This window comes from Dermacentor albipictus, chromosome 5 (genome assembly GCF_038994185.2).
Source record: "Dermacentor albipictus isolate Rhodes 1998 colony chromosome 5, USDA_Dalb.pri_finalv2, whole genome shotgun sequence".
Classification (NCBI taxonomy): Eukaryota; Metazoa; Arthropoda; class Arachnida; order Ixodida; family Ixodidae; genus Dermacentor; species Dermacentor albipictus.
Genome location: NC_091825.1, coordinates 16575220 through 16602616, shown reverse-complemented (window position 1 = coordinate 16602616; position 27397 = coordinate 16575220). Strand labels below are relative to the sequence as shown.

Sequence of the window (27397 nt, the reverse complement as noted above, 5' to 3'; positions counted from 1 at the left end):
GATCCTCGCGCTACCCGTGCTCAGCGCCAGCTTCTGAAGAAATGATGCGTGTATATTTCCCGTGATTGCGCATATGTGGTGCCTGCTACTAGCCATATTCTTACGCTAAACGCAACAAGAAGCACCAACCCGAAAGCACTCGTGTGCCACTGAACGAAGCCTCAAATGATCTGTGTGATTACGACGTGGAATGAAAATTGTGTTGTGAAATTCAACCTTAGCGCTATCCTGGTTCGTCCATCGCCGTGCTTGCGCTGCGAATGTATATATGGGAGCCCTCTCTAAATATTTCTAAAGGCGCAAAATCCGACGCATCAAATGTTTCGAGCAGTTACCGTCACTTTTGTAGAAACCTGTACGTTGTAACATATCATTCTAAAGGACACGCTTCTCGTCCACTTTGTTGTTCTGTGTCTCGCGCTGGCAGTATACTCGGAACTTCTAACAAGAAGACCATATCAATACGCGCTATTCACAAAGCAGCATCATAGGCCTGCGGCATTCACACTTGCCGTAGAATTTTTGAGCTTTCTGCTCAGCCTCGCATTTCTCTCACGGTTAGCCTGTTTTGTGGAAATAAATATTATTCTTATAATAATAATGTTATTAGATGTTATAGCTTCTTCACTGTAATTTATAGCAATCATCTAGATTCTTTAAGCTAGTCATGCATTTACTCTGTATTAGATAGACATTGTTACGACATGCTTATGGGAGTCATTTCAAACTAGATTGCTTAGCCAGAGAAAGTACAAATGCAAGTCTCAATGTTTATTCGAATTTGGTATTCCTAAACAGATTATATTGGCAGAATTTTATGCCTGCTTGCATTTCCTGCAATTCAATGTTCAGAGCTGGAAAAACTGATTCCTTTTCTTCCTGTCGAAAGGCTACTTCAATGTCAATAGCAAGCTATAATTATTCATTTCGAAAGTTTTAAGCAATGACTATATGTCTAAGCTTATCAATGCGTTTTTGTTCCACAAACACAATTAAGTTCTCTCTCTCCCTCTTTTGACAGCCATGGAAGGAAACCGTTCACTTTCATAAGTATGAGGATGCAAACATTCTGGAGTTTGTCCTGAGCATTTGCCTGCATCCTATAGTGTGCATGTTTGTATCAAGTTCTGGTGTTACAATCGCAGTGATCTACACATATTGTTAAATTGCAACAAACAAATTTACTTAACTTTCTTTTCAAATCTACAATGTGACCATGCAGTAACAGCTGCATTAATAAGCAAAAAAAAACTGCAGATTCAGTGTACGTGTTGGAATCTATGCGAAGTGAAGTTTTTGTCAAGTGGTCAATTAAATGCGGCTAAAGTAACTGCGATATATACAATTTGTCTTACTCTCAACAATCCAACATGTCATCTTTTGCAAGGTTTGCTTATGCACCGCATAAGTCACAACCTTAACGTCATGTAATCTTTATGCATTACACTGTTCACAAACCATACTGAAACGCCAACGACAGTTAATGTTGGATGCATGCTGCGAGACATCAACAGTGACATTTGTTGAGCAAGGAATGGTGCGAGGTGTATGCAGATGAATGAATGACGTGCTTATGTACTTATTTATTTATATTCCTCGCAGGCTGCAAGGTTGGAGTATTATGCAAGGAGGTAAACAAGTTGTTACAAAAGGAAGAAGGGCACAATATTAAGAAAAAAAGCAGCACCAATACATTGCACCAACTAGCCCAACATGTTTTACTGGCACAAAATTATACAATATTTAACAAACAATAACAGAAAAAGAGACTGCTCATGCACCCTGCACAGATGGTAAACCTGCGAAGCTGAAATCTGCGGCCCCGGTGTTTATCACTGAGTTAATTGCAATGGTTTATTCAAGTCTTTCTATATTATTGGTTATGTCTGTGTTTCTTAATGAGGTTATGCACATGTTTGGCTTGGGTTTATCACATTGTTTATTTGGAATGCCACACATTGCACTTTGCAAGATCACCATCATGGAAAGTGCAATGATAGTTCATTGTGTTAATCCAGCGGGTCCATCAAAGTATTTCTGAAATATGTTACGCACTTGTGTTTTGTAATGCGTTAATCATAATGTTTGTGACTCAGGTATGCACTGTAGTTACCAAGTGACGTACCCGGGCTGCGCATTTCATTTAATTAAATACAGGGACACATTTTTGAACCTATAGGGAAGTCGGAGAGAGACTGTTGCACGCGCGCTCTGCTGCTAGAGAGAAACGACGTCACTATCGGTCTAGTGAATGGCCCACCACACCTTTGCTGCGAGATAGTAATGACATCATGATCTTGTCTTAACCCCATCCCCCTCTGTGTCCCTTCCCTGCAATAATACGTAAATAAATGTATGTTTGAAATGCATAAGCATTTCTATGTCTACCCAACAAGAAATTTCTCCGTCCATTATGCAAGACGAATGCAATGGCTCACACGTACCCCCTTAAAGAATGGCTCACACCCCCACATTAGGGTTTTTGTGATCGGACCATGAGTGTTTCGCATAGGCATATACAGCTTCACTGTAAAAAGAATGAACACCTTTCTGCTAGAGACCAAGACAATTATGAGGTGTATTAACAAGTGAAAGTTTATTGAACATGCCGAGTAAATGCTGGTCGACAGGCAATAAATTGAATTTACATAAAAAACAGAAGCAAGATTTGATGTGTGTCCATACAGATCCCAACAAGAAACGCACCCATCTCTGAAAGTGCAACAGAGGCCATGCTGACGCAAGATTCTCCCAGTGTCTTTGCATCTACAGCTTCCGTAATTTCTCTAGGCAGCCGATCTCCACAAAATGTTTTGGTTGTTAGATCATCTCGGTTTTCGTGTTCGTCCTATGTGTTCTCTGGTGCCATTTGCAGCCAGGCTATTCATTTTTTTTAGTCTTCAACAAGTCACTTTAATAGCCCTTATGATGCTTCTGTGTACCTTATAAAATCTTTTATTTGGCCAATGTAGCAAGAATGTGCAGTGTGAAGCAGTAAGAACAGGGTACGCTAACTTCTAATTAAAAGGTTTATTGTGAAAATGCAGTGATCTGTAAAGGTTACCAGAAAGTAGTACAGCAATAAAACCTGATAAAGACTAGTGCTTGATGAAACCAAACATAAAAGCGGGAAAGGGAGAAAATACATATAAGATATACTAGTCCAGGGAAAAAAAAACATTGCGATTACCAAATGTGCATGTGGCTACCTTCCAGGAAACTCATTTTTTTCCCAATAGCATGGAACTGGAAGAATGTGCTTGCATAAGCAAGCTGTCAGTCTGTCTACTGGAATAACAACATTGTTTCTTGAAAGGTGCTGGCTTGCAGGATTGGCAATTGTAATTATTTTTTCCTGCACTTGGAATATTTCTCTATTTTCTTTCTGTAGCATTTTTATTTATGTTTGGCTGCATCAAGCACCAATTTTTATCTATCCTTCAAAGATGTCTTTCTTTTTCTGGGGACAACTCGGGAAAGGCGGGAGATGGAAATTCAAGACGATGAGCAACATGAGAAGAAGGTGAAAGTAGGAGCCAACGTTTCCACAAGTGGACCTTGAAGAAGACAAGTCCACTTGTCGAAACGTTGGCTCCTGCTTTCACCTTGTTCTCGTTTTGCTCATCGTCCTTTTTTTTCTGGTAATTTATATAACTCGCCACATTTTACAAATGAAACTCAGTTGAAAGTTAGTCCTCATCCATATCGAGTGTCATCCTGTTGATACTGCTTCATGCTATGCACTCTTGCAACATTTGGTGTGCGTGCGTGTGCACAGGTGTGGATTTGGATGTGAGATCGGGCCCTTGGGCAGAGGTATCATTCTTCTCCTGTGCAGCCTTATGAATTCATTACCTATAGTGAAACAGAAATGCAATGGACAGGAACGAAGTGAACACACAGAGCGCTTCGTTCGTGTCTGTTGTCTATCTGTTGCACTTTAGTTAATAATGAATACACACAAACTCATCTAGTTTTCAGTTATTATGTCAGGCTTATAAGCCCGCTTGTGTCCTGGAATATTTGAATGGCTATGTATCCTGTAATTTAATTTCTGGCCATGTGCTTGCAAGTCACGTGTCAATCTCCTGATTTTCCTCACAATCTTGTGTGATGTGCAGGCCCAGACACTTTCTGGTGAATCCATGCAGGGTGTTGTGCAGGGTGTAATCTGCACTACAAGTGCTGCTTTGATTGCTTTCAGTTCAGCTTTTCTAGGTGTAGGATGACCTGGAATGGTACTCACTTATATGGGGTTTAGTTTGATGTAGTGTCATACTACTGTTACACTGCTATTGCCAGATCAGTGTACTATATGTGCCTTATGTTTGCTTGCATCTTCATGATTAGCAACCTCCTCTGTGGGTTTGGCAGTTCCATATAGTCTCCTGGCCTAATTGTTTACCCCCATATTCCACGGCATGGGCCAGTTGTATTTCAAGTTCAGGTACTCCCGAGGTTGTGTTTCTGAAGGGAGGGGTAGTCGTCTTTGCATCTCATATGCTAGCTGGCATAGTATCGTGGTACGAGGTTCTGAGCTTTTGAGACAAAGAATTTGTTCTGCAGGCAGCAATTCTACTCTGTCTAGGTGCTTGTTCGTTAGCTCTTTCTCATAGAGGTCTTCAAGCATGGTACAGTTGGAAAGACCTGTTATTACTATCCGATGCCTGTATCCGATGAGTTGTCTTTTTTGTGTGCTGCAGGTAATTCATACAGTGCCATACCTTGGACACAACATCTGCTATTTTCTATAGTATCCACTCGTCCACCCCCATTATTTCGTAATTATTCTTTTCACCAGGGGTGGAAGTTGCATCCAGGCATTGCATAATTATTTCACCCGCGTGCTGGCTCTGCCGTGATGAGCTTACACTTGCTGAGGATTTGTGGACGTTGACTTGCGGGCATATTTGTCCAGCTATGTGGATCACAATTTGCAATCTGGGGTAGTTCTTGATTCTAGTATTTCTTTTTTCCGACGTCCATATGAGCTGACTTATCAGAAAGCGAGAGGCCAGACTGGCCAAGAAAGTCTGCAGTGTTGTCGAGGGCTTGTTGCATCATTCTTAATTTCTGTATAAGATAGCTTTCACATAGACAGTAATACGCCATAGGCTGTAGTGTTTCTTGTAGTATGCCCGTGTTGTTAGTGTGTGTGGGCCAAATGTACCTCCAACTCTGACCTGGAATTTTCTGTCTTGCAGAAGGTTACTGTTTAAGTGCTCTACCAGAAATATTGTTGCTCATCGTTCCTCTTATTAGAGCAGCATAAGGTACTGCTGTTAAAAGCCTCTTCACTCTCCTCATTCTTTCATAAGCGGTATTACACAATGTCCTGCGATAAAGTTTCTGCTGCTTATGGCCCACTCATAACTGCCAGAAGAAACAACTCTTGAAAAATGTTTTCTTTGTGCTATGTGTGCGACGTAGTATGAGCATTTATGGCTTGACATTTATACATCTATAGAACCAGCTTCCTGACACAGTACTTGCTATACCAGATCATGCTTATTTGTGCAGTGCTGTTGAACAATACATATTGATGCAATGAATATTTACACACTCGAATTATCACGAAAGATGGTTGTTTTACAATTCTGCCCTTTGCTTTCTATTGGTGTTAGATTTTGCATAAGCATGCTCCCCTACGCCGTAGTATTTTGAAGTGTAAGGGTTCAATAAAAGGTGATGAACTAAATCTAAGTGCAAGAGCTTTTTTTCTCACCTACGACTCCCATCGAAATGCGACTTCCATGGCTGGCATATCAATCCCTTGCCTTGTGTTAGCAGCAGAATGCTATAGCCACAGTGGCAGGTGAACAAATTGAAGAACAATATTTCTGTGTATAATTTTTTTCTTGCCTGTATGCAAGTAAAGTTTGGAATAAGTTTGTCATTGCAAAAAAGCCCAGTTTGTCGTCTTTTATTGAATAAACCACATATTGTGTATAGTTGAAATGCAGAAATTTGTTCTAAAATCCTCAGGTGATATATGTTCTTGCAAGTAGCATGGTATTCCATTACTTATAGAGATAGTAATCGCAGCGGATATCGTTATATGGTTTTACACACTAATTTATATGATCACAAACTTATTAGGAACTTACTAGAAACATGTTAGGCATGAATGTACACTTGATCAGCTGTGAACGTGCAAGAACTGCTTGTACTGGCTGACTTCACTGCACGGTTTTGATTTTCTTTTGTTCACCGTGTCGTTTTATACTGCTTTATCCCCACAAGAACAGGCCGTTTGCCTGCTTTTCGCATTGTTGCACCAGTTCTACATAATTGTGCAGGAGGGTACGTTGCCACTGTGCCACTATAGCAACCAATTCACTTAAAGGGACCCTGAAACGCTTTTGACGATTTTCTACAAACGTACTGAGTCGTTAGAGTAGCTCCTTCTGATCATTAATTGACACATCTAAGTGCTCTGCGTAAAGCGTGTAATTTATTATAAGGTTTTAAAAATGCAGATCGCTGCCGATCGCAGCGCACTGCTCGGCGGAATTTTAAGCCGCCCCTACCCATATGACCGAAATCACCCATATTACGTTACTGGGGCGAGCCATCTGATTGGCTGATCAGGGCGCGTGATCGATAATTTTTCCAACTTTATGGTAAACAAATGATCTTCGTAATAGTTGGAATCTTATTTAATTTGTTTTTATGAAAAGAAAGTAATATAAAGCGAATGCACAAGAACAATTTTTCAGTACACTTAAGCACTTCCGGCACAGAGCAAGTGTCGTCTGCTTGTGTTAAAACGTACTCCATTTTGACAAGAGCTCTGCGGTCAGAGTCGGTCTCCGTCTTTTCGCGAGCACTATGATTGGACTTTGTTGCCTTGTGGAGTGCAAACGTAGCGACTGGCAATATGTCAAGCTGCGACATCGTGTCCCTCTGCAAGGCAGCGTACGAGCGAACTGGCTGCTGCGCATCGGGCTGCCGCTATCCGATCGGAGCCAGGACTCCCGCGTTTGTGGCCGTCACTTTACACCGGAAGGTTACTAACGCAATGGCGTTTCGCGAGTCCGGTAATAGGGCAAACGCAAGCGCAAGGGGACAGGGTCTGGCCGCTTGACTGTGCCGTAACGGGATGAGCCATGAGATGAGCAGAAGGGAAAATGTGAATGCCTGCACGGTGCAGCCACCTGGTGGCACGGAGCTCAACCACACGCAGTAGCACCAACGAAGCGTATTATTTGCTACCGGTGCGTATTTCTCGCAGGAGTGTAATCATCAACACGCTGTTTTTATAAATGTTTAAAATGTTTAACACTTGGTTAGAGCAATATTAGCGCTTTGTTTGGCCGGTTAAGCGCTGCGCCAACAAGTGTCTGGACCGTGCAGACCGATCAGGCCGCTCACGTACGTCTACGCCAAAGTTCCTTCATCAGCTTAAGTTTATGCCTCCAGTCATTCGCCGAAATGACCAGCTTGCTTGTGGTTACCGGAATACCAGACACGTTCGGAGCTATGGCAGAATGTTCGCAACTCACGCTGCTTCGATAGCTCTGGCTTGGGGTCGACGGCCAAGCAGCTAGCGGAGAGGTTTCGCGCGGGCGTGGGCGGGCTCCAAACAACCGGAAGTGGACGATGTGACCTCGCATCGTGTCGCAGGACCAGTAAAGGCAGAGCTTAGCCCCGCTCGCTCGGCGAACGAGTTGAGGAGGAAAAGCATGGCTGGGGAGGAGGGTAACTTCTAATCGCTTGTAGCTCCATTAATACGTAACGCTTCACTTAAATTGTGGTGCGAATGTTCTACTTAAGCTGTACCCTACGCGTCTACAAAATTTGTCCGAACCGTTTCAGGGGCCCTTTAATGTACTAGCTGTACAGTTAATTACCTTGCACAGCCAGTGTTCATACAGATGCAGTAAGGATACAAATTCCGCAACATAGTCAATGTTTATTGGTTTTTGTGGAAGAAAAAAAATTCTCCAGAGAAGAGGTGCAACTTAACGTGCATGTAATATTTTATTCATGCCACGGATTTGATGCTATCGTAGCAAATTCACTACGATAGCCTACACTTTTGCTGTGTCAAATTTAATAAGAGGCAAGATAAGCTTTCAAGATGCATCGGGAAATTCTTGCTTGAAAACCGACAAGAAAATGCAACTGAACGGTACCGCGTTCAGCGCAACGTTGAAACTTCGGGTACTTTGCTGTCTTGTCATTTGCCCTTGCCGAGGTTGAAATAATTCAAGCTGCTCCGTAAGCGCGATTTTTGCTTGCAACTCAACAAAAGAAAATTGTGACAACCTCTTCGTCTGCTGGGGATCTAACACTTTCTGGCACTGACAACTCGCTAAGGCGTACGAAGCAAACGTGAAAATGCACTTCATTTGCTGTGTAGCGTGTCAACAAACGCATAGCAATCGGAGAATGCAATCTGCGGTACAAGTTTTTTTATTCTCCCTTCGCGTACGTACCGAATTCGACGATCCACGTCTCCGCGCATTGCACTTGGCGGGCGAGACGCCATTTTCCAAAACAAACCGGCGAAATAGCTCCGTTGACAACTCTCTCCGCAATTCCGACGGAAAATCTCAGCGATCGGTGCGACGGTGCGACTGTGTGACCAACCGGTTGGTCGCAGCCGAAAATCGGGGGGGTCGGCACTGCGACTGCGATTTTTATCGCAAACGATGGAAATCGCACTTCTGGTGCGACGAAAATCGCATCATGTGAAACAGGCTTTACTCCGTGGACAAGACGTATGTATTCGGGCTTCCTCTACTCAGCGTTGTGTACTGCACAGCCACTGTTCGTGCTCGAGTACGTATTCGAGCACCTGACGGCCAAACGTATCGGCATACTTGCAACAGCTCAAATCAAGAGCGGAACAGGGAAACACAGAGAGAGAGACGTGTGTCAACTCGAAAATGATAAGCCAGCAATGCGGCTGGCTTCCTAGGCGCCACATGGCGCAGCTAAGAGATTAACGCTTCCGTACGCTACCACTTTGCCGCCATGTGCACGCGTCATCTGCATAGGCGCTATTTAATAGCTGCTAATAACAAAATTAGGTGATTACCAGGCCTGCGGCTTAGACAAGTTTACATTGAGAGTTGATGCTCATCATTTAGAGTCAATTTAGCCCAAGTTAAATTTCGTTGCGATTGGCCTCTAAATTAGCCTTATGCTTAAAACTGAAATCTTTCTTTCACAGCTTAAAGGGCGAAGATTATCACAGTGTTTAAAAAATGAGATAGAGCTTCCATTTCTAACTATCAACCTATTGCCACTTTGTCATCCTATAGCAATATCATACACAAATCTATCGAGAAGCACCGAACTAAATATTTACCTCAGTTTGGTATCTTATCCACTCAACAATTTGGTTGTCACGCAGCTTTTTCAAGAAATTTCGCACTACATTCTTCATTGACAATATGAAATAATCCCTAGGCTCAGGCTGTTCTGTCGGCGCCCTCCCTGTTTATTGACTTCTACAAGGCCTTCGATAATATAGTTGATTATATAATCGTTATGCATAGTCTCAATTGGCGCGGTAGGTTGTGCGCATGAACCAATTCGAAGCTATTTGTCCAGCAGACAGCAAGCCGTTTGTGTTTCTAACATTGCTTTAACTTTTAAATCTCCCGGTAAAGGCGTCCCTCAAGGTTCTATATCCGGCTGCCTTTTATTCATGATTTATAATAATGACCTGACTAAACTTATCATACAGTGAAACTGTCTTGTATGGATTTGATACAGCTATAGTCCCAAGCGCAAGTCCAGCAATACGTTAACTAGCAGGCCTTCAAAATACTCGCGACTAGAGCAAAGCTACTGGTTTAATAGTTAACGCTAATGAAACACAATTCGTTTTCTTCCGCTCGAGTAAGAACCCTATTCCCTTAACTCCTGACATTAGTATCGATTACCACCGCCTCCTGCGTACTCCTCTGTGCAAACTTCTGGGACTGTTTCTTGGTGCCCACCTGAAGTATTCGCAGCACATTTTATATATAAAACAGACGATGGCACATGGTATAAGAATAATAAATAAAGCACGACCATTCTTCGATTCACCTACTTCATTTAAAATGTTCTAAGCCTTCATCCCCAGTCATATCACGTACTGTGTCACGTCATCGGCAAGCACCTATAGCCATCTCACATGCTTCCACTGCAACACCTTCAAAGCCAAGCCATTCGTATCCTAACATTTAGCCCACCGTTCACCAGGGCATCTTTACTACCTTAAGATCATGGTGTATTATCATTGTGCATTTTTTTTTCAAATATTAGTTGAGAATTCTTGTTTTTAAATCTCTGAACGTTACCATAGGAGCTGATGCGCTGCAAAAATTACACTTCTTCAACTCTAACCCGACTAGGTTTGCCTCGAACAACAATTTTTTACAATTTTTACAACCACATCTACACACTATGGCAAACGTACAGCTACTTTTGCGGCTGTTCAGTTTTGGAACAGCATACCATCGAGTACTACAACCGTTATGTTTAGGAGCATTTAAGAAAGAGCTTCCGTAATTGATTCTTCACTCTTAAGCGTTGTGTACTGTGCTGTAGCTGTACTTCATTACGTTGTCAACTTGATTACTGTGCACTTCATTACTATAGTCTTGTACTATACTGCTGTTCCTTTTCCTTTTTGTTCTTGCATTCCTTTGCATTATTCTTTGTGTTTGTATTCTTATGGTGTATATTACTAATGTACATTTCCTGTGTTCAAATTGTTAGAACTAATTACTTAGCGCTGCTTTGTTGCTACTTTTCGTGCTTATCACCAGTTAATTTCGAAGAGTAGGTCCACTTCCATATGATATGAGACGTCTTTTTGAATATGTTCCCCAATGAGTGTGTTCGATTACAAATAAAGATCTATATCCCCGAAATAAAGCAGTGGTGCAGATATGCTACTCTGAGGGACACCAGCACGTCTCTTGCGCATGGATGTCGAAATATTGTTGCTATAACAATCATAGGAACACTTATGTTAACGATCGACGTCATCAGAAGTTTGTGAATGAAGTCTAAGTGTGGTAATGCTCTATCGCGACCGCACGCTGTATGTGGCTGGTGCGAGGAGCAGCTTGCGAAGGTGTCCCGAAAAGAATGATGCGCTTATGCACATCAATTGTTAGAGGTCGTGCGATTAATCACCCGCGCAAGGCGGAGGGATTGAGGAGGCGAGCTCGCATCTTCCCATTTAGTCTGGCCGTCCACCCCCGGCGCCTTACCTTAGAGGTAATCTCCGGAGGATACAAACATGGAGTTTCATACAATTACGAGAGAAAAGTGTGGCGCGAATGTTTGCGAGAATTGCAAGCAGGGGCCCTATAACGTAGAACTATTCCAATATGCTTCTATTCCAATCTCCTGATGTCAAATTTGCGTAACCACCAACGCAATCACCGGACGGTCACCCGCAGGGTTGTCTGAACAGACCAATCAAACGCTCGCCTCGTTCATAGGAGGCCACTTTTGTTTGCTTGAAAAACGAATAACACTGCCTACACTGAGCGGCTTGTCGTATCCAATTGGCTGATAAGAGGCGAGGATAACGCCCAAGTGGAGATGGATTCGATCGGGCCGGGTCCCTGCACTGAAAGTCAATAACCGGGTGAAGAGTGTGGTGCCGGCCTCTACGATTGGTCGGCTTTCCCTTACTTAACTTGCGGTGGCTGGTCGAAAATCACGGCGGCATGCAACGGAAGCTCAAGAATGACGCTAAAACGGACACTCAGCAAAAAAGAGTTGGCAGAATGAGGAGGTAAACGTGCCGAAAGTGCTCGAAAATGCTACACGGCCACGCAAGAAGTTTTATTATACGCAAATACACCCATGCACTCCGGCAGGTGCGAGTAGCCAGCGTCTGAGCGATCGGCGGCAGCCATCTTCTATTCCTTTTGGAGCGGGGGAGCCTGTGGCTATTCCAAAGAAAATTCAGTTTTGCTCGGCATGATAATGCATCTTTGTCGCGTATACGTCACGTTGACGCGGTGAGTTCTTGCGGTCTTGTGACGTTGCGTGACAGGCAGGTGAAGTGGGCGAAGCCCGAAAACGTTTTACCGATAGCCGAGGGCTAATGGCGAAAAGGGGTCGAATCAGAAATAACTGTTTTTCTTTTTTCGGTCAAATCATGCGTAATTAGTGTGTACACATCACATCAAATGGGGAGGTATTGTGGTTTTCGTGACGTCGCGTGACAGACAGGTGAAGTGGGGGCGGTCGAAAAAAGTTTTTGACCAATCGTGGAGGGCTAATAGCAGAATTGGAATAGCAAAGGTTGGAATAGTTTTACGTTATAGCGCCCCAGGACAGCTCAGCCAGCACGGGAATGATGGGCAGTACAATGGTTTGTCTGTACTCCGTCCTTCTGGCTTTAAATGACATTGTTACTTTTCCACGTGATAATTTCTTAGGAAAGTGCTGCGTTATAAAGATTTCAATAAACAGTAATAAAATGAAGGAACAGCAGGATTTTCCCACAGGATTTCTTGTATAGAAGCCTGATTTTAAAACCATTACGCCCCGGACGCATTCGACCAGCGGAGCCACTGCAATGAACATTGATTTTGTGTGTTTGTTGAGTCTTATTACCTTATTGATTAAACAAAAGTATAAACTGCTTTCAAATTTAGGCCCAGATAAAGCGTAAAACACAAATCCATCAGTAAATCTGAAACCGCAAACACGAAGACCAGACAAATTCATGTAGTTACCCATCATTCTCGATAATGTGGGATCTTGGGTGAGTTGGTGATCCAATATCGACATGTAGGCACAGCGCAAAAGACAGGGACCGAAGAACACAACATAGGCGCTGACTTCAACTGATCGTTAGTTGCGAAATCGCCAGAACTATATACATGAGCAATAGTAATCAAAAAACATCTTTTGCATTAAATCACACTGAACCCCTATTGCATCACAGCCCGATACCTGATTTCGTTTTTTGTGAGGGCAATAGACGGCATGGTGATGCAAAGGTCGCCCAGCCACTGTATCTTGTCAGCCTCAATGATTTCCCGTGTAAGCTGTTCGCGGTGTTTGGAAATTATGACGCAGTTCTCAAATTCAGGGTCACAATAGCAGTCTCTGCAGTGAACGCCAAGATGACCTTGCACGGCGGCATAAACATTGTAAAAATGCTCTTTCAATCGCGCATTAAAACATCTGCCTGTTTGGCCAACGTATTTTTTTTTCCCAACTCAAGGTAATCATGTAGACCACAGCCAGAGCGCATGCTCCAAACCGCTTCCTATGCTTAGTATTGCAAATATTTCGTCTTGTGGCATGAGCATTCACACGCCCACACAGCGCTGGTAATTTTTCGGGGCAGAAAAGCAACTTTACCATCTACTTTACTGCCTATCTTCTTCAAGCTCTGCGAAACCTTGCACAAGTAAGGGAGGAGCTCCACTGGCATATTGCCTCTGGCAGCGCGGTGAGCTGGTGCTTTGTCTCCCAGCTTGATATTCTTTAATATCTTTTCAGCGACGTATACTAACAAGCGCTCGGGGCACCCAGCATATGTAAGGCGGGAGGCCTGCACTTGGAGACTGCGCGTTAAAGAGTGGAAGCAAGACTTCTTTAGGGCATTTGTGAAACAAAGATTTACAACACCCTGTTACCTGTACCTGTACTACTCTTTACCACGTGATACGCTGCTACAGTGCGTAGAGAACTGTGTAGACAAACTACGGCTCATTTTCGTTCCAGAATACTTCTGCTGTTTCGGCAAGCGGCTTGTTTGAGCTGCTTGGATTATATTTAAGTTCAACGTTTGCCGCTTCGCATGAACACATCTATATTAAAAAAAGCGGTGTGTGCATTGGTACATGCATAGCACCAATTTTAAGCGACGTTTTTCTCGCTTACCATGACACACTTATGGCTAGTCGCAATGATAGCACCCTGGTTGTAAATGTTTTCCGTTTTGTGGATTACTTCTTGTAACTTTTTGCGTGGGAAGGTGAAGGTTTTGAGCCTGCTGTTTCAGACGTACTTTGCCTATTCAACGAGTCTTTGTCGCCATTGTCCTGACGCATGAACTACCGGTAGATGACTTGTTAAAGTTTTTTTTTACATTTGCGTCTTAGTATCGCTAGAGATCACGTGTGCTGGATGTACGAGCCCTGAGGGAACAAGGCACTTTTGCCTTATCAGTCGGCCCATTCTAAGCTGGCAAAGGAGGCGTTGTAAATTTCGCTTCGCTATTGCCATAAACAAGTCTTGCTTCCACTCTTTCACGCGCAATCTCCAAGCGCAGGCCTTCGCCTTCTATATGCTGGGAACCCCGAGCTTTTCTTATTTTCTGCTGGAGAAAAGATATTAAAGAAAATCAAGCTGGGAGACAAAGCACCAGTTCGCAGCGCTGCCAGAGACAATAAGCCAGTCGCGGTACTCCCTTACTTGCACAAGATTTTGCACAGCTTGAAGAAGTTAGGCAATAAAGCAGATGTTTTAGGTAGTTTTTTTTTGCCCCGGAAAAATTATCGGTGCTCTGTAGGCGTGTGAATGCTCATGCCACACGACGATATATTTGGAATACTAGGCATAGGAAGTGGTTTGGAGCATGCGCCCTGGATCTGGTTTTGGGATGTCCTTCCGATGTCGAAAACATGCGATGCCGTATTTATGTCCTTGAAAGTGAAGTGTGCTTTTGCTTCTTGGTGATGAGGCTGCGCAGGTCGGAGTGCGGTCAATGAATGCTCTAGTTGTTGGAACAATGAAGATGCGTTCCAGGTTGTGGAGATGAAGAAGGGCTCGACGAATTCGGCCGGAAGATGCAGAGCGGTACTAAAAAGAAGCTGAGCTGGTGAGCTCTAGAGTTATTTCTTAAAAGCAGCGCGGAGACCCAATAGTACTACTGGAAGGACATCAACCCAGTTTGCCGAGTCGCCATGGGCCATGAGTGCTGCCTAACCTTGTCTGTGTAGACGCTCGACAGGTGCCTTGGCTTTCGGGTGATTCGCAGTCGTTTTAACGTGATGTATTGCGAAGTGGTTAGTAATTGTCGGAGGAGTGCATGCTCAAACTGTAGGCCTCTATCAGTTGTGATATGCATAGGATGCCAAAGTGTGATATCCATGTGCTTATAAGAGCAAATACGACAGTTGCTGCCATGCTGTCTTGAAGTGGCGTGATTTGAGGCCATCGAATATTGTGGTCGACCATGGCTAAGGGGTAGTTATATTGTTGTGATGAAGGTTGAAGTCCGATGCTATAATATGAACCTTCTAGAAACGTTCAGTGGGGAGGAAGAATTACTGTACGGGAGATCAGATGTTACTATGTGTTGTAGCTCTTTCGCAAGCCAGACAAGAGCCCATGCCCATGCCCATACGTCAGTGTTCTTTCCTGGCCAGACGAAGCGCACCGTTACGATCCTTTCGGAAGCCTTGATTCCAGAGTGAACAAGGGAATCTAAATGTTCATGAATGGGACGTCTCAGATGATGCGGAACGAGGGTGGTTATCAGCGACCAGTGAACACGTCACAAGTCAGTAGCACAACACCCTTGCACACAAAATGTCGCAGGTCGAAGCTGTTTGCTGTTGATCTTAGGTGCTGAAGTTCTTCGTGGTTTTACTGGGCGATGACCAATTATTCTTGTGAAACACCCATCGTTGCAATGGCTTCGACTTGGCTGAGCACGTCTGCAAGGACATTTATTGTACCTTTGACGTGTTGAAATCGCGCCAACAACTCGGCGAGTTAAGCCAGTTTTATTTCACAAGGGGAGTATGTGTTTCTTGCAAAGCAGAAAGCATGAATCAGGGGCATGTGGTCCATAAGCAGGGTGAAACGGCGGCTTTCGAGAAAATAGTGTAAGTTCTTGATGGATAGGTAAGCCGCGAAGAGCTCGTGGCCGAAAGCTCTGACCCTTTTCTCTGCTTCTGATGATTTTTTGGGAAGGAAGCGAGTGGATGCCCAATGTCAACCATTTATTGCTTAAGAAATGCACCGACGGTAATGACGCAAGAATCCACAATGAGGACAGTGGGGTCCTCGGGTGCTGAGTGTAATAGCAAAGTCAGATTCGCCAGTTGCGTTTTAATTTCCGTGAAGACATTGTATGTGGCCTATTACCACAGTAAAAGTGTTGTGGGCTTGGTTTTGCGGAGGAGAACTTACAAAGGTTTGATTGAAGCAGCGCAAGACGGAATACAAGGTGTGTAAAAGTTCACGAAAACAAAGGAAACGTTGTAATTGCCACGTTAAAGTGAGGCGAGGAAAGTTGATGATGGCCTAGACTTTGGAAAGAAGTGGTCTGATGCTTTCGTTGTTCAGGAGATGGCCGAGGAACTTGATAGTATAAGGACCACAGTCGCGTTTGGGGACGTTGGGGAAGTCGGACCATGCACAAAACCGCACCTTCCGAATGCGCCTCGACGCCTCAGCTTGACATCGCTGCTCCTCGTTCTATCCCTGTGGCGCACTACGCCGTCAACATGCCACCGTGCAGCCACCACCATCCTGACACTTGGTTCCTTCAGGTAGAGGCCACCTCTCTCAGCTGACCCGCTAGCTCATATACTTGCTGTCCTTGCTGGTGACAACACCCTCCAAGTGCATGACTTGGAAGCCGGTCCTTTAACCTGGAGTGTGAGTTTTGCAGGCCTCATGCGCTCCGTGGCGAAACTTCACAACATAGCAATGAAAACGTAGTATGACTCAATAGTTGTTAGAACGTCACCAAGGCCGCGTAAGTGTAGCTTACTTAGTAGTGTGCCATGATTCACATGCCCGAAAGCCTTCTAGTAATCAATAAAATGTGCAAGACTTAGGTTCTCTGGCTCAAAACAATGCAAAGTGATTTTGAGTATATTAGCAATCTCTCCTAATAGATTGTTTTTCGCAATGAGTGCGGACTGCTGGAATCTCCTGATGGGTTGCCTCCTTAGCGTAGAGCGGGCTTCTTGAGCGTTGCGTCGGCGAAGGCGAGGTTGTCCCAGTAGCTTAGGACGGAGCCGTTGTCCTTCGACCGAGCCTTTGCCGGAGACCATGGGGCAGAGCCACGGGGGTGGAAGGTCAAGCCAGATTACTGCAGTGCCACTGGTGTCCTCCGCCTCTTGAGGTCTTCGGTGCCGACGCCACCGGTTCACCGCCTCTCCGCCAAGTACTCGTTCGCCTCTCTTGGCTCTTCTATTCTAGCGGTGTTCTGCCACTTCACTTCTCGCTCCTTCCAGGCCACCACGTGGGCCTTACCCCCTCTTCTTTCTTCTCTTCTTCACCTTTTGTCCACCAGGTATGCGCGTTGCCGTCTTTTTGACGTCACCGTCATGCTGTCTGCACTGTATTTCGGTATTATCTCACTTGGGGGTACATACTTTGTCTTCTCCTACTTTAACTCGTCACAATGCGCCCGTATTCAAAGAGCTTTTCCCAAAAGACTGCTCCTTCATCATTGTTTCGAATAATGTTCATAATCACCATTCTCTTCATCAACTTCAGCGCCAAAAGAAAAAAAACCGCACAAAGAATTTTTACCCTAGTACTTCCACTATAATATTGCATTGTTCATGTCCGATATTACATGTGTATACTATTCATTCATTTATTGCTCCTTTATATGTATCTGCGGACGAGCTGATAATATTTCCAAGGCAACAAACCCTGCCTATTTTACGCACGTGCACATACTTATGAAATCACATAATAGAATTCAAATGACTTCTAACTTATCTACCTTTCATTATCAGTAGGTTTTAAAATATATTCAAGCAAGGCACATCACACTGCTGACACTACTGTCCTACTGGCGTTACTACAAGAAACTTTAGTGCATATTGTTTCCAGTAGAATGGAGTAGCTGCCAGTAATCTTTTTCGTTACTGAGGTTTGGTTTTGTAATTGTAAATAAGGATATAACTCGAGACGTACTATCCCTATGATCAAAGTATCCATGATGCATTTGTAGGCACTGCCAAAGGACTTCTAACTGTGGTACTTCCAGCGACGTGCAAATTGTGTGCTGATTTTCAACGAATAATAAATAGGCGCTTCGAAATATGGAGAACACGGGAATGCGCTGCCACCCGGATTATAAAGCAACGCCCTCGGACCGTCTGCCTCTTAGTTAGCCAGAACGAAATAAAGGAAAGTAAGAAAAACATCGGGAACAGGCTAGTACTTTATCTTCCACGCACCTGCCGAAGTAACACATCGCGTTTGGTATTAGTTGGAAACGCGCTGTCATAGCTGTTGTCTTAGCGTACATGTACTGCACGGATCTTTTTTTTTTGCCACATTACCTTTCACCACAAAAACAAATTGACAGCGTTGGTGCAAAGGTATAAAGGTGCGTTTTGTTTCCTCCCAGTCGCCACGTCTTTCTCTAATAAGCAGAAAGAATACATTACCTTTGCCTTAGGAGCTGCAAATGGCGACAAGAAGAAAGCAGCAAATATATATCAGTCATTTAAGTGTGGCGGTAGGCCAAACGCATCGACTATCATCAGAAATAATGAGTTCCAGACACAAACCGGCAACTTCAAGAAACAGCGGCAGAGGATTCCATCTTTGAGTCCTATTCTACGTACGGATCTTCTACCATTTACGGTCTCAAGTCTTCATGCTAGCATGCGAGACGTGGCCACCGTGGTACCAATTTCCAAGTCGTCAGGTTGGTCGATTCTGAATGATGGCCTTTAACCCGTACCAACTTTACCAGTACCAATGGTCGGAAGATAGGAACCTGTAGAATCGCCTTGATTTCACGAATTGGGTCCTGAGAAAAGCCGATGCATCACCGGATTTTTGAACAAAATCATGTCGATAAATGAATACCAACTTTCGCAGAAACGCGCAGGCAAATTTGGATAATGCACAGTACTGAAGTGACTCCAATCCACACTGAGTAAAGCTCAGTCACCTCCAGTACCAGTAGTCGTTCAATGTGTGGTGCAGAATTTACGCCGGTGGTATAATCGTTCCTAACTTCTCCGATCGCACACTGAGACTGGACAGCATTACGTGAACGAAATCCTTGAATGGAGTGGTGGTTGTGTTTCTCAGTGAGGTCCCGCTGTCACGTGTTCCACTTCCGTGGTATCAGCAAAATGGGGCACCCGCAGACAGCAGCAGCCGAACACGAAACTCGCTGGATGCGACTTTTCATGCGCAATAGATTGGAAAACACGGGCCTGTAAATTGGCCGGCCAGGTCACCTGACAGATGATTGTGCTTACGTAATGAAGACTGACGTCAGATTGGCTCAAGACAAGGATAATAGATATCTGCCGTATACATAGGATTCCGACGTCGGTCGTCAAGAGAGCCACTGAAGATGTGTTAAAGCAGACTCAGGACTTCGTAGCTGCGGAACGAGACCAATTCGAACACGTCCTCTAGGCAGCAGCTGGTGTTCAACGGGGCCTATGAATTCATAGAAAATAAAAGCACACTGAAATCTAATGTATTTTTCGTATGCTTTTTTTGTGCAGGCATCCCAATTGCCAATTCGGCCCGTTAGAAGCGGTACAGTTTCTTGCTTGAACGAATCGGTTTTGTCTTTTCACTAATGGTGGGTTGCTTCTCGCTCTGTTTATATCGCTTTTATTTTTTGCCACTAACCTGTTTTTGCAGCACGCATAAACTTTCATAAAAAATAAAACCGTCACTTTAATTTGGCTTTGGTCGGCAGCAAGTTTCTGGCGCTAAATATAGCGGCACACGCACCCTTCGATGCTGTGCGAGCGGAGCCGGGATTTTGAAACATTCCATGCCTATTCCATTGCTTCTCCAGTTTGGTGCTTGGTCAGAACGGCACTTCGGTGGCATTATCAAGACGCTTTTGTTATCTACGTGATTAGTCGGCCTTGAGAGACGGATAATAGGTGTGCCATAGAACTAAGATCAAGGAATAGCTGCAAAACGGCGAAACCTCCTGTTGGTTCACCTTCCGTACCATTATCAAGGTGATCCACTGTCTTTTCGGGTTTGCGACAGGCAATACATTTGTTTTCAATCAGCTTCTGTCAAGGCGTTCTACGCTGGTGGACCAGTGTTTGTCAGAGTACCTATATACATATCTATATATGTATTAAACATCCTATATATGTATATGTGTGTATATATATATATATATATATACATGGAGTTGTGAAAGCTGGTAAGCGCCCCCCTCCCCCCCTCCGGTAAAATGAAAACTTTATACCTATGGAAGAAGGCCACTATCGCCTCCCTGGCCCCTGGCAGGTGTTGGTTCGTTTGCGCCTCTTTTTAATTGCCGCCTTCGTTGACAACGCGTGACCTTTTCGCCCTAGCACAGCGTTGTGAATCCATTGAAGGCATCGTCACTCGTGCCTTCCGATCACGTCGCAATGCCGTCACACATCGAGGTGCTCATAAGCTGCCACGCCCACTGCTGGGCTACAGCAAGAAGTATACGAGTTCAGGGCTTCCTGGTGCAGTCCCGCATTACTGTGACTCTCGCTGACGTAGAAGGACCATACGATTTGATCACTGTAAATTTTTACATAAGTTTCAAGCATTGCCTGTTGTAATTAATATAATTCTAGTATTTGGGCTTGATTATTAAGAAAGGTGCAAATTACTTGCGAGAAAATTCGAAACACGTATTCCACTAATTACCAAAAATTCGCTAAATAATTTCCTCATTAGTTACTTTACGGTACATGTCACAATTGATGAATTGTATTCGACTTCGAATCTGTTCAATTTAATTACGGTGTTTTACGTGCCAAAACGACTTTCTGATTATGAAGCACGCCGTAGTGGAGGACTCCGGAAATATTGACCACCTAGGGTTCTTTAACGTGCCGGTAAATCTAAGTGCACGGGTGTTTTCGGCCGTCGTCGAAATGCGGCCGCCGTGGCTGGGATTGGATCCCACAACCTCGTGCGCAGCAGCCCAACACCATAGCCACTGAGCAGCCACGGTGGGGGCAATAAATTCCAAGAATTACACCAGTTTGTCGCTATGCGCCATCTAACTAGCTGTAACAATGCACTGTTGTTCAACTTACTTCTTTAAAAACGCACTTTTGCTTAATGAAGCACACCAGTTACTGAAGCGCCCATGTATTCCCTGAATTCATTTCAAGTGTATATGCCTTGCCGGCTACAATTCTGGCTACAGTCACTGCTGGCTACACTCAATTTCGTAATTATATTATGTGGCACTAAGTTAATTATTGTATTTCAATTAAATGGGTAAATATATGTTTCGATTTCTCGCGGTATAATACCACTTTTCCCAATATTACCGCTAAAGGACAATATTTATGCTATCTGCCGCCAGTGATTTTCGGAAATTGCGTAAAACTTTCATATGATCGCTTTGTAAACAAAGGCGTGCGTTATTTCAAAATAATTTCTGCAGTTAGCTCTGGTGTTTTGTGCTCGTCCCTTCACATGGGCATCTTTTGCACTGCAATGAATTATACACCTTACCAATGCGCCCAACTATTTATCAGGGTAAAATTCTTTGCCTAAGAACAAACTACTAACACTAGGTAAAAAAGGGAGCTGTTAATCATCAAGTACGTCAGGAAACAGACCTAGAAGAAAGAACTGGTACGCAATCTACAGCCTGAATTAAGTATATTGGCAATATACAACCTCTTCGTATACATCACACCAATGTATATGTTGAGGCTATTCCACACACACACACGCGCGCACACACACACACACACACACACACACACACACACACACACACACACACACACACACACACACACACACACTCACACACACACACTCACACACACACTCACACACACACACACACACACGCGCGCGCGCACACGCACACACACACACACACACACACACATACACACACAATTTTTACTTGTTGTCTTCAAATACTACCACACGCGTGACAGACTACATTAGGGAGAACCGGACGTTCTAGCCTCTCACAAAATTACATGCTTTGGCAGTGCTTCTTTTCTTATACGTCACTGAGTGTACGGATGTCTTCGTTGTCTTACCCAGTGGGCAGCCAGCCATCAGGCAGGAGGCCGGACTCGTGGTGATCAAAATAGCCGGCGAACACCATGGGTCCACGCACGTGAAGCTCATTGGCGCGCAAATGGAACTCGGTGTGCGGCAGTGGCCGATAACCACCTTCGTTGTATTGGCCGACTGCGACCGGGCCGGCCGTCTCCGTCAGACCGTACGCCATCTGCCGTAAAAGGCACGCCGTCAATTCCCACACTCACACGTCGAGTAGCCGCCACGGTGGCTAGCCATCATTGTTGCTTACCCCGTTTGCGCAATGCAAATTTCAAGGCGAGATTATTCATTCACCGCACGAGGGAGACGGGACCACGAGAGAAGTGAAGAACGCATACCGTGGCGATGCATGTGAACCTTCCGGTTAACAGTGCGCGAAAAAATTCCCTAGCGCATAAAAGATTCGAGAGGTACTGCGCCTATGCTCTACCTCACAAGTATAATTTGCAGCACTGCGGAAGTTACGATGTGTACACACTCTGCTGTTATTTTGTTTCAGGTTAGACTGTCATGACTGAACATTGGATAGTCGCGCTTTCGGCTGTCAAAGTTTTTTGCCGCCTCCATTCATTCAGTTCTTTATATCTGCGCGTTCATAAAATAAATCGAAGAATCGAAGCTTTGCGGAGCGGAAAAAAAGAATATTTTTCCTCGAGCTGTGAATTAAATGCTAAATGTGCTTCTCCCTGGGACACTCACCAACAGGCGGCGAATACGGAGTTTCTGGGCGATCTTCTCCAGGGCCGGCCGCTGTAAGCTTGTTGCTCCGACGACCCCTGCGTAACGTTCCCCGCAGTTTACGCAGTAATTCATCAGCGTACCAAAAAAAAAAGATAGAGAAAAGGGTTCTACCTTCACACAGGCTGCTGATATTCCGGCTTTCGAGTTCCGGGCAGGCGAGCAAGTCGTGGTAGAGAGTGGGCGTTCCCTGTATTGTAGTGCATCTGCGTGCAGACAAATGCAGCGTCCAATCGTCATGCCTGCCATTCGCATGAGTGTGGACGCCCACAAATGCGGAAAAAAGTTAATGCTAAGCAGAGCACGAAAATGACAAATATTGCAATAATTATTTCTACATCAATTATTCGTGTTTACATTTCCCTTTCAAAAAGAAGTCTCTAGACACGGAGCGTAATTTTTCAGGAGGAGAAAAGTGTGCTTATGGACATGCAATTACGAAACATGAGGCAAGAACGGAATTTCTCAGGGAAAAATATCGAGCAAGTGTAAAACAAAAGCATCTTGTAATTTATCAAGATATTTGCGTTGGAGCAAACGAGGTAATCGTGGTAAAAGTAATTTAAAAAATCACCGCCAAAGCACTCCGTACAGACGGTTAACCAGCGAAGCTGAAACGCGCCGCCCTGTGTTTCTCAATGGATTAATCCGGACGGTTCATGCCGGATCCTCGGTACGCAGTTGCTGCTTGCGCTCGTCACACAAGCCTGCCCTTGTGCCCTGGTTGCAGTATCAGCACGGCGTAGACGAGCTCGTTCCCAGTTCTGCTCGTGGCGGTGCTGGGCGAAAGCTGCCTGGTACTCAGGGGTATATATGGCGCGTGGCCTACCCGTTTGGGAGCTGCAGAGAAACTTATCGTGGCGTTGGAATTCCCCAGTCTTGAAGTGGAGAGACACAACTATTTACCATCCTTTTTCTTATCCGGTCTTTAAGGTTTACTTAAGGTCGCCAGATCGAATCCCGGCCATGGCGGCCGCATTTCGATGGGGGCAAAATGCGAAAACGCCCGTATACTTAGATTTAGGTGCACGTTAAAGAACCCCAGGTGGTGGAAATTTGCGGAGTCCTCCAATATGGCGTACCTCATAATCAGAAAGTGGTTTTGGCACGTAAAACCTCATAATTTCATTTTTTAAAGGTTTACGTAAAGTTTCGTTTAAATTCTTCCATTGACTAAGCATAGCATATGAGCTAGCGGTGTGAGTGCACTTTCCAGGCACAATATTTTTCACTTCTACAGCAATGGCGGAGTGGCTGAAAATATTTAAGCAAAGGCTAGAAAATGTGAAGCACAACTATTTACAGAAAAATATTGCGAGCAGATGGCCAAAATCAGTGCTAGGAAATGGAGCAGTCGTCATCATCAGTAACATCAGCCTATTTTGATGTCCACTGCCGCAAGAAAGCCTCTCACTGTGATCTCCAATTACTCCTGTCCTGCGCTAGCTGATTACAACTTGCGCCAGCAAGCTTCCAAATTGACGGTTTGCAAAATAGTAAGGGCCACCTGGCGCACAACAGGCGAAGCTGCAGCGCTCGGCGTGGTTAGAAAGCGAGTTTCATTTCTCGGCTTCTGTCTGGCCGCGGCAGTCACGTGTGCTCACTGCGGCAAAACTAATTGAAGACGCCGATATCCATTCCAGTTTCATATATGACCTGGACCTGCGACTTCTCGTAGCGTACTCTTCAAGCTGATCGCGTGGGGCAGAATCTGCTTTCTCAAACTCCTACTATTCGCCAGGCTCATGGAGGCTCGGTATTGTAGGAAGAAGATTGGGTTAAAAATATCGTATAATTGGACGCTGCTAACGTCACCACGGGACTGGTGCGAGCGACATGCACTCCATCAACAAAACGCGCAATGCAGGCCGTCGAAACAGACTGCCTATGTGTCGCCGAATGTCCGCACTTGATTTCGCAGAGAGGTCACAAGGCGACTTGCCTGGTTTGCTCCTTGCTGCCGACATAGTATAGAGAGAACCAACTCTGTGTTAGTTTAACCGCGACTTCATTATCCAATCTGTAACAGGTACAGCGCAACATACAAAGGAAGAGACAAGCCGAGCCGGCCAGATAAAGGCAGAGAGTGCTGAACCAAACGTCAAAATGCTGAGGAATATAAATGCTTTATGAGTGGTGCGTTTTTATTGCAAACAATGTCGGCTTCTGCTTCGACAACCGGGAGCTAGGCCTACCGGCTCGAGTGATCGGCGGCTGCCGTCAGTCAGCGGGCCGAGCGTGATGCTCCGCTTAGTAAAGTTCACCGTACTAATATGTCCCATGTACTACAACCCAATGTCTCGCCGAGCTGTTTATTTTATTATTACGGTCGTTTTTCGTGCACAGTAAATACGGGAAAGTCTCAAACGGCGCGCCATTCTCTCGACTGCATGCCCTAACTGCACCGATGAAGACGGTATACGCCTCGCTCACTGGCCATCGATGTCGCCGGTTACGAAAAAGCCCCTGCTAGCGATTTAACGCATAGTTTTTTTTAACTCTTTAACACATGCTTGAATATTAAGAGGCTAAATGAAAATACATTTGGATATCTGTACACCGCCGGCAGAAAAGAGCAAACCAGGCGAACTCCGTCGCACGATGGTCGCTGCGCGGTGACCTTCAGCGACACCAAATGGCCTCGGATGGTGTTTTTCGATCACTCCACTGGCGTAGTCCTGAGCGGTGATTGTCGTATGGAGCGCGCTTTTGCCATAACTTCATAATATTTATTATAATTACATGTCAGCAACAACTGAGTGATATCGCTTCCGCAAGCGCTGTCCGTCCTCGTCCATCTTGAGCTTTCGACATTGCCGGGAAAATGCGGCTCCGTTTAAGAGCGTCTCGAAGCTTGCAGGCCTATCTAATCTCGCGACTCTAGCATATGGCAATTCAGCAGGCGCAAGTAGCGTGATGAGAACCGGCTCTGCGAGGAGCCAGCAAGTTGTGTGCTGTGATGGCATCCCTGGCAGTCGCTTACCCATGTTGCTTTCCTCACCGGATAGCTCTTCTCCGACGGAAACCGAAATAACCTCCTCCACCGTTTGTCAGCGAAGCACTTTGTGCCCCTTTACGCAAGACTACCCGGCCTTTTCAAGAAAAGAGTGCGATATAATTCATCACAAAACGGAGTCTCTAGGTGCAATAGGCTGCGTTGATTGTTGGTCTGCTTCACGTATCTAAAACTGTAGGGGGTGCTTGTGACACCTCTTTTCACGCATGCGAAACAGCATTTTTGAAAAGCATCAATTTATTGAGCCCAGTTAGTTATGCGCCATCCCCGACAGCGTTTCCCTTCCTTTGGCACTAATTCTGTAACACTCATGATCCAGCGGTTTGCTACCTTACGCATGACATGGCCCGCGCAGCTCCATTCTTTTTTCTTAATGTGAACTAGAATATCAACTATGCCCGTTTGACCCCTGATCCACCCCACTCTCTTCCTGTCTCTTAACGTTACGCCTAACACTTTTTGCTGCGTCGCTCTTTGTGCGGTTCTTAACTTTTTGTGAAGCTTCTATGTCAACCTTCAAGTTTCGTCCCCTTATGTGATTTTGCACTTTATCTTTTAACGACAGCGGTAAGGTCCCACTGGGAATCCCAGTATTACTTGCCATATGCACTTCATTCGATACTTTGTTGTTGTTTAAAAGATACTGATGGGCTAGTTGGTGAGCCATCATGTTGATACAGCACACTTACATCTGACGCGTACACGCACACAAGGAAAGGACATACACAGGCGCCAGGCTGCAGCTATCCTTCCTCTCTTTTTCTCTAAATTTTGTTCTCATGGCCGGGGTCCCATGAGAATAATTTACCAAGAGAAGCATACACGTGTACAGACTCTAGACGCTAACAGCCTGTCCTTAATCCTTGTTCTCCTGCCAAGACATTGTATATTATCTTTGCCTTCTGCATATTAATCTGCAGCCCAACTCCTGCACTTTCTTAGAAAACGTCCTCACTAATTTATTGTAATTCATCCCTAGTGCTGCTGAAGAGGACAACTTCATCGGCTAACCGAAGGTTGCCAAAATATTCATGTTCATCCTCATTCCTTAGGTTTTCTAGTCAAAATGGTGAATACGTCTAAGCGTGTACTGCATAGTATCGGAGAGATTGTGCCTCTTTGCCTGACCCCTTTGACAGTTCAGCGATTTGTATCTGATCTCACGAGTTAGATAATTATATGCGGCATACGGTAGTGTGGCTGTTGTAGGTACTGTACAGCGCAGCATAAAATTCTTCAGCTGATTTTACTATATCATTGAATCTGCTATGCACATCACCCTCCTTGTCTTTCACTGCATACATCTTGCCCTGTCCTATGCCCGGTTTTGTTCTCAATGACTTCGTGGTGCGGACATTTTTTGATACTTCCGTATTCTTTCCGACGTTAGAACTTCCAATATCCCTTACTTTCTTCTCGTTGATTAGTTTTGACAGTTCAACGACTTACATTCGATAATTTCATGCTTAGTCGTTTGTTTATTATGTCCATTCTTACTTGCGAGAGCTTGCCTTCTGGTTGCCTGGTGCCTTACCTCCCGCTTCAATTGCTGCTTCATAAATCAATCAACGTAGTAACGGTTTCATTCATTACCTACCTGCTATCTTCATCTTTCTATTCTAAAGCTGCATTTTTGTTTGCAAGTACCATCCTGAATTCCTC

The 27397-nt window shown here is 44.7% G+C and overlaps 1 protein-coding gene across 2 annotated transcripts in view; it reads right to left on the bottom strand.

The window, feature by feature from the left end:
* The window catches only part of LOC135906571 (medium-chain acyl-CoA ligase ACSF2, mitochondrial-like), a 467079-nt gene that overhangs the window by 34706 nt on the left and 404976 nt on the right, over window positions 1-27397 (bottom strand). For both annotated transcript variants that reach the window (XM_065438015.1, XM_065438016.1), the window contains 3 exons: window positions 22834-22925; window positions 22681-22757; window positions 21957-22150 (listed from right to left, as the gene is read on the bottom strand). In XM_065438015.1, the coding sequence (XP_065294087.1) occupies window positions 21957-22150; window positions 22681-22757; window positions 22834-22925 (363 nt within the window). The remainder of the gene's footprint in view (window positions 1-21956; window positions 22151-22680; window positions 22758-22833; window positions 22926-27397) is intronic.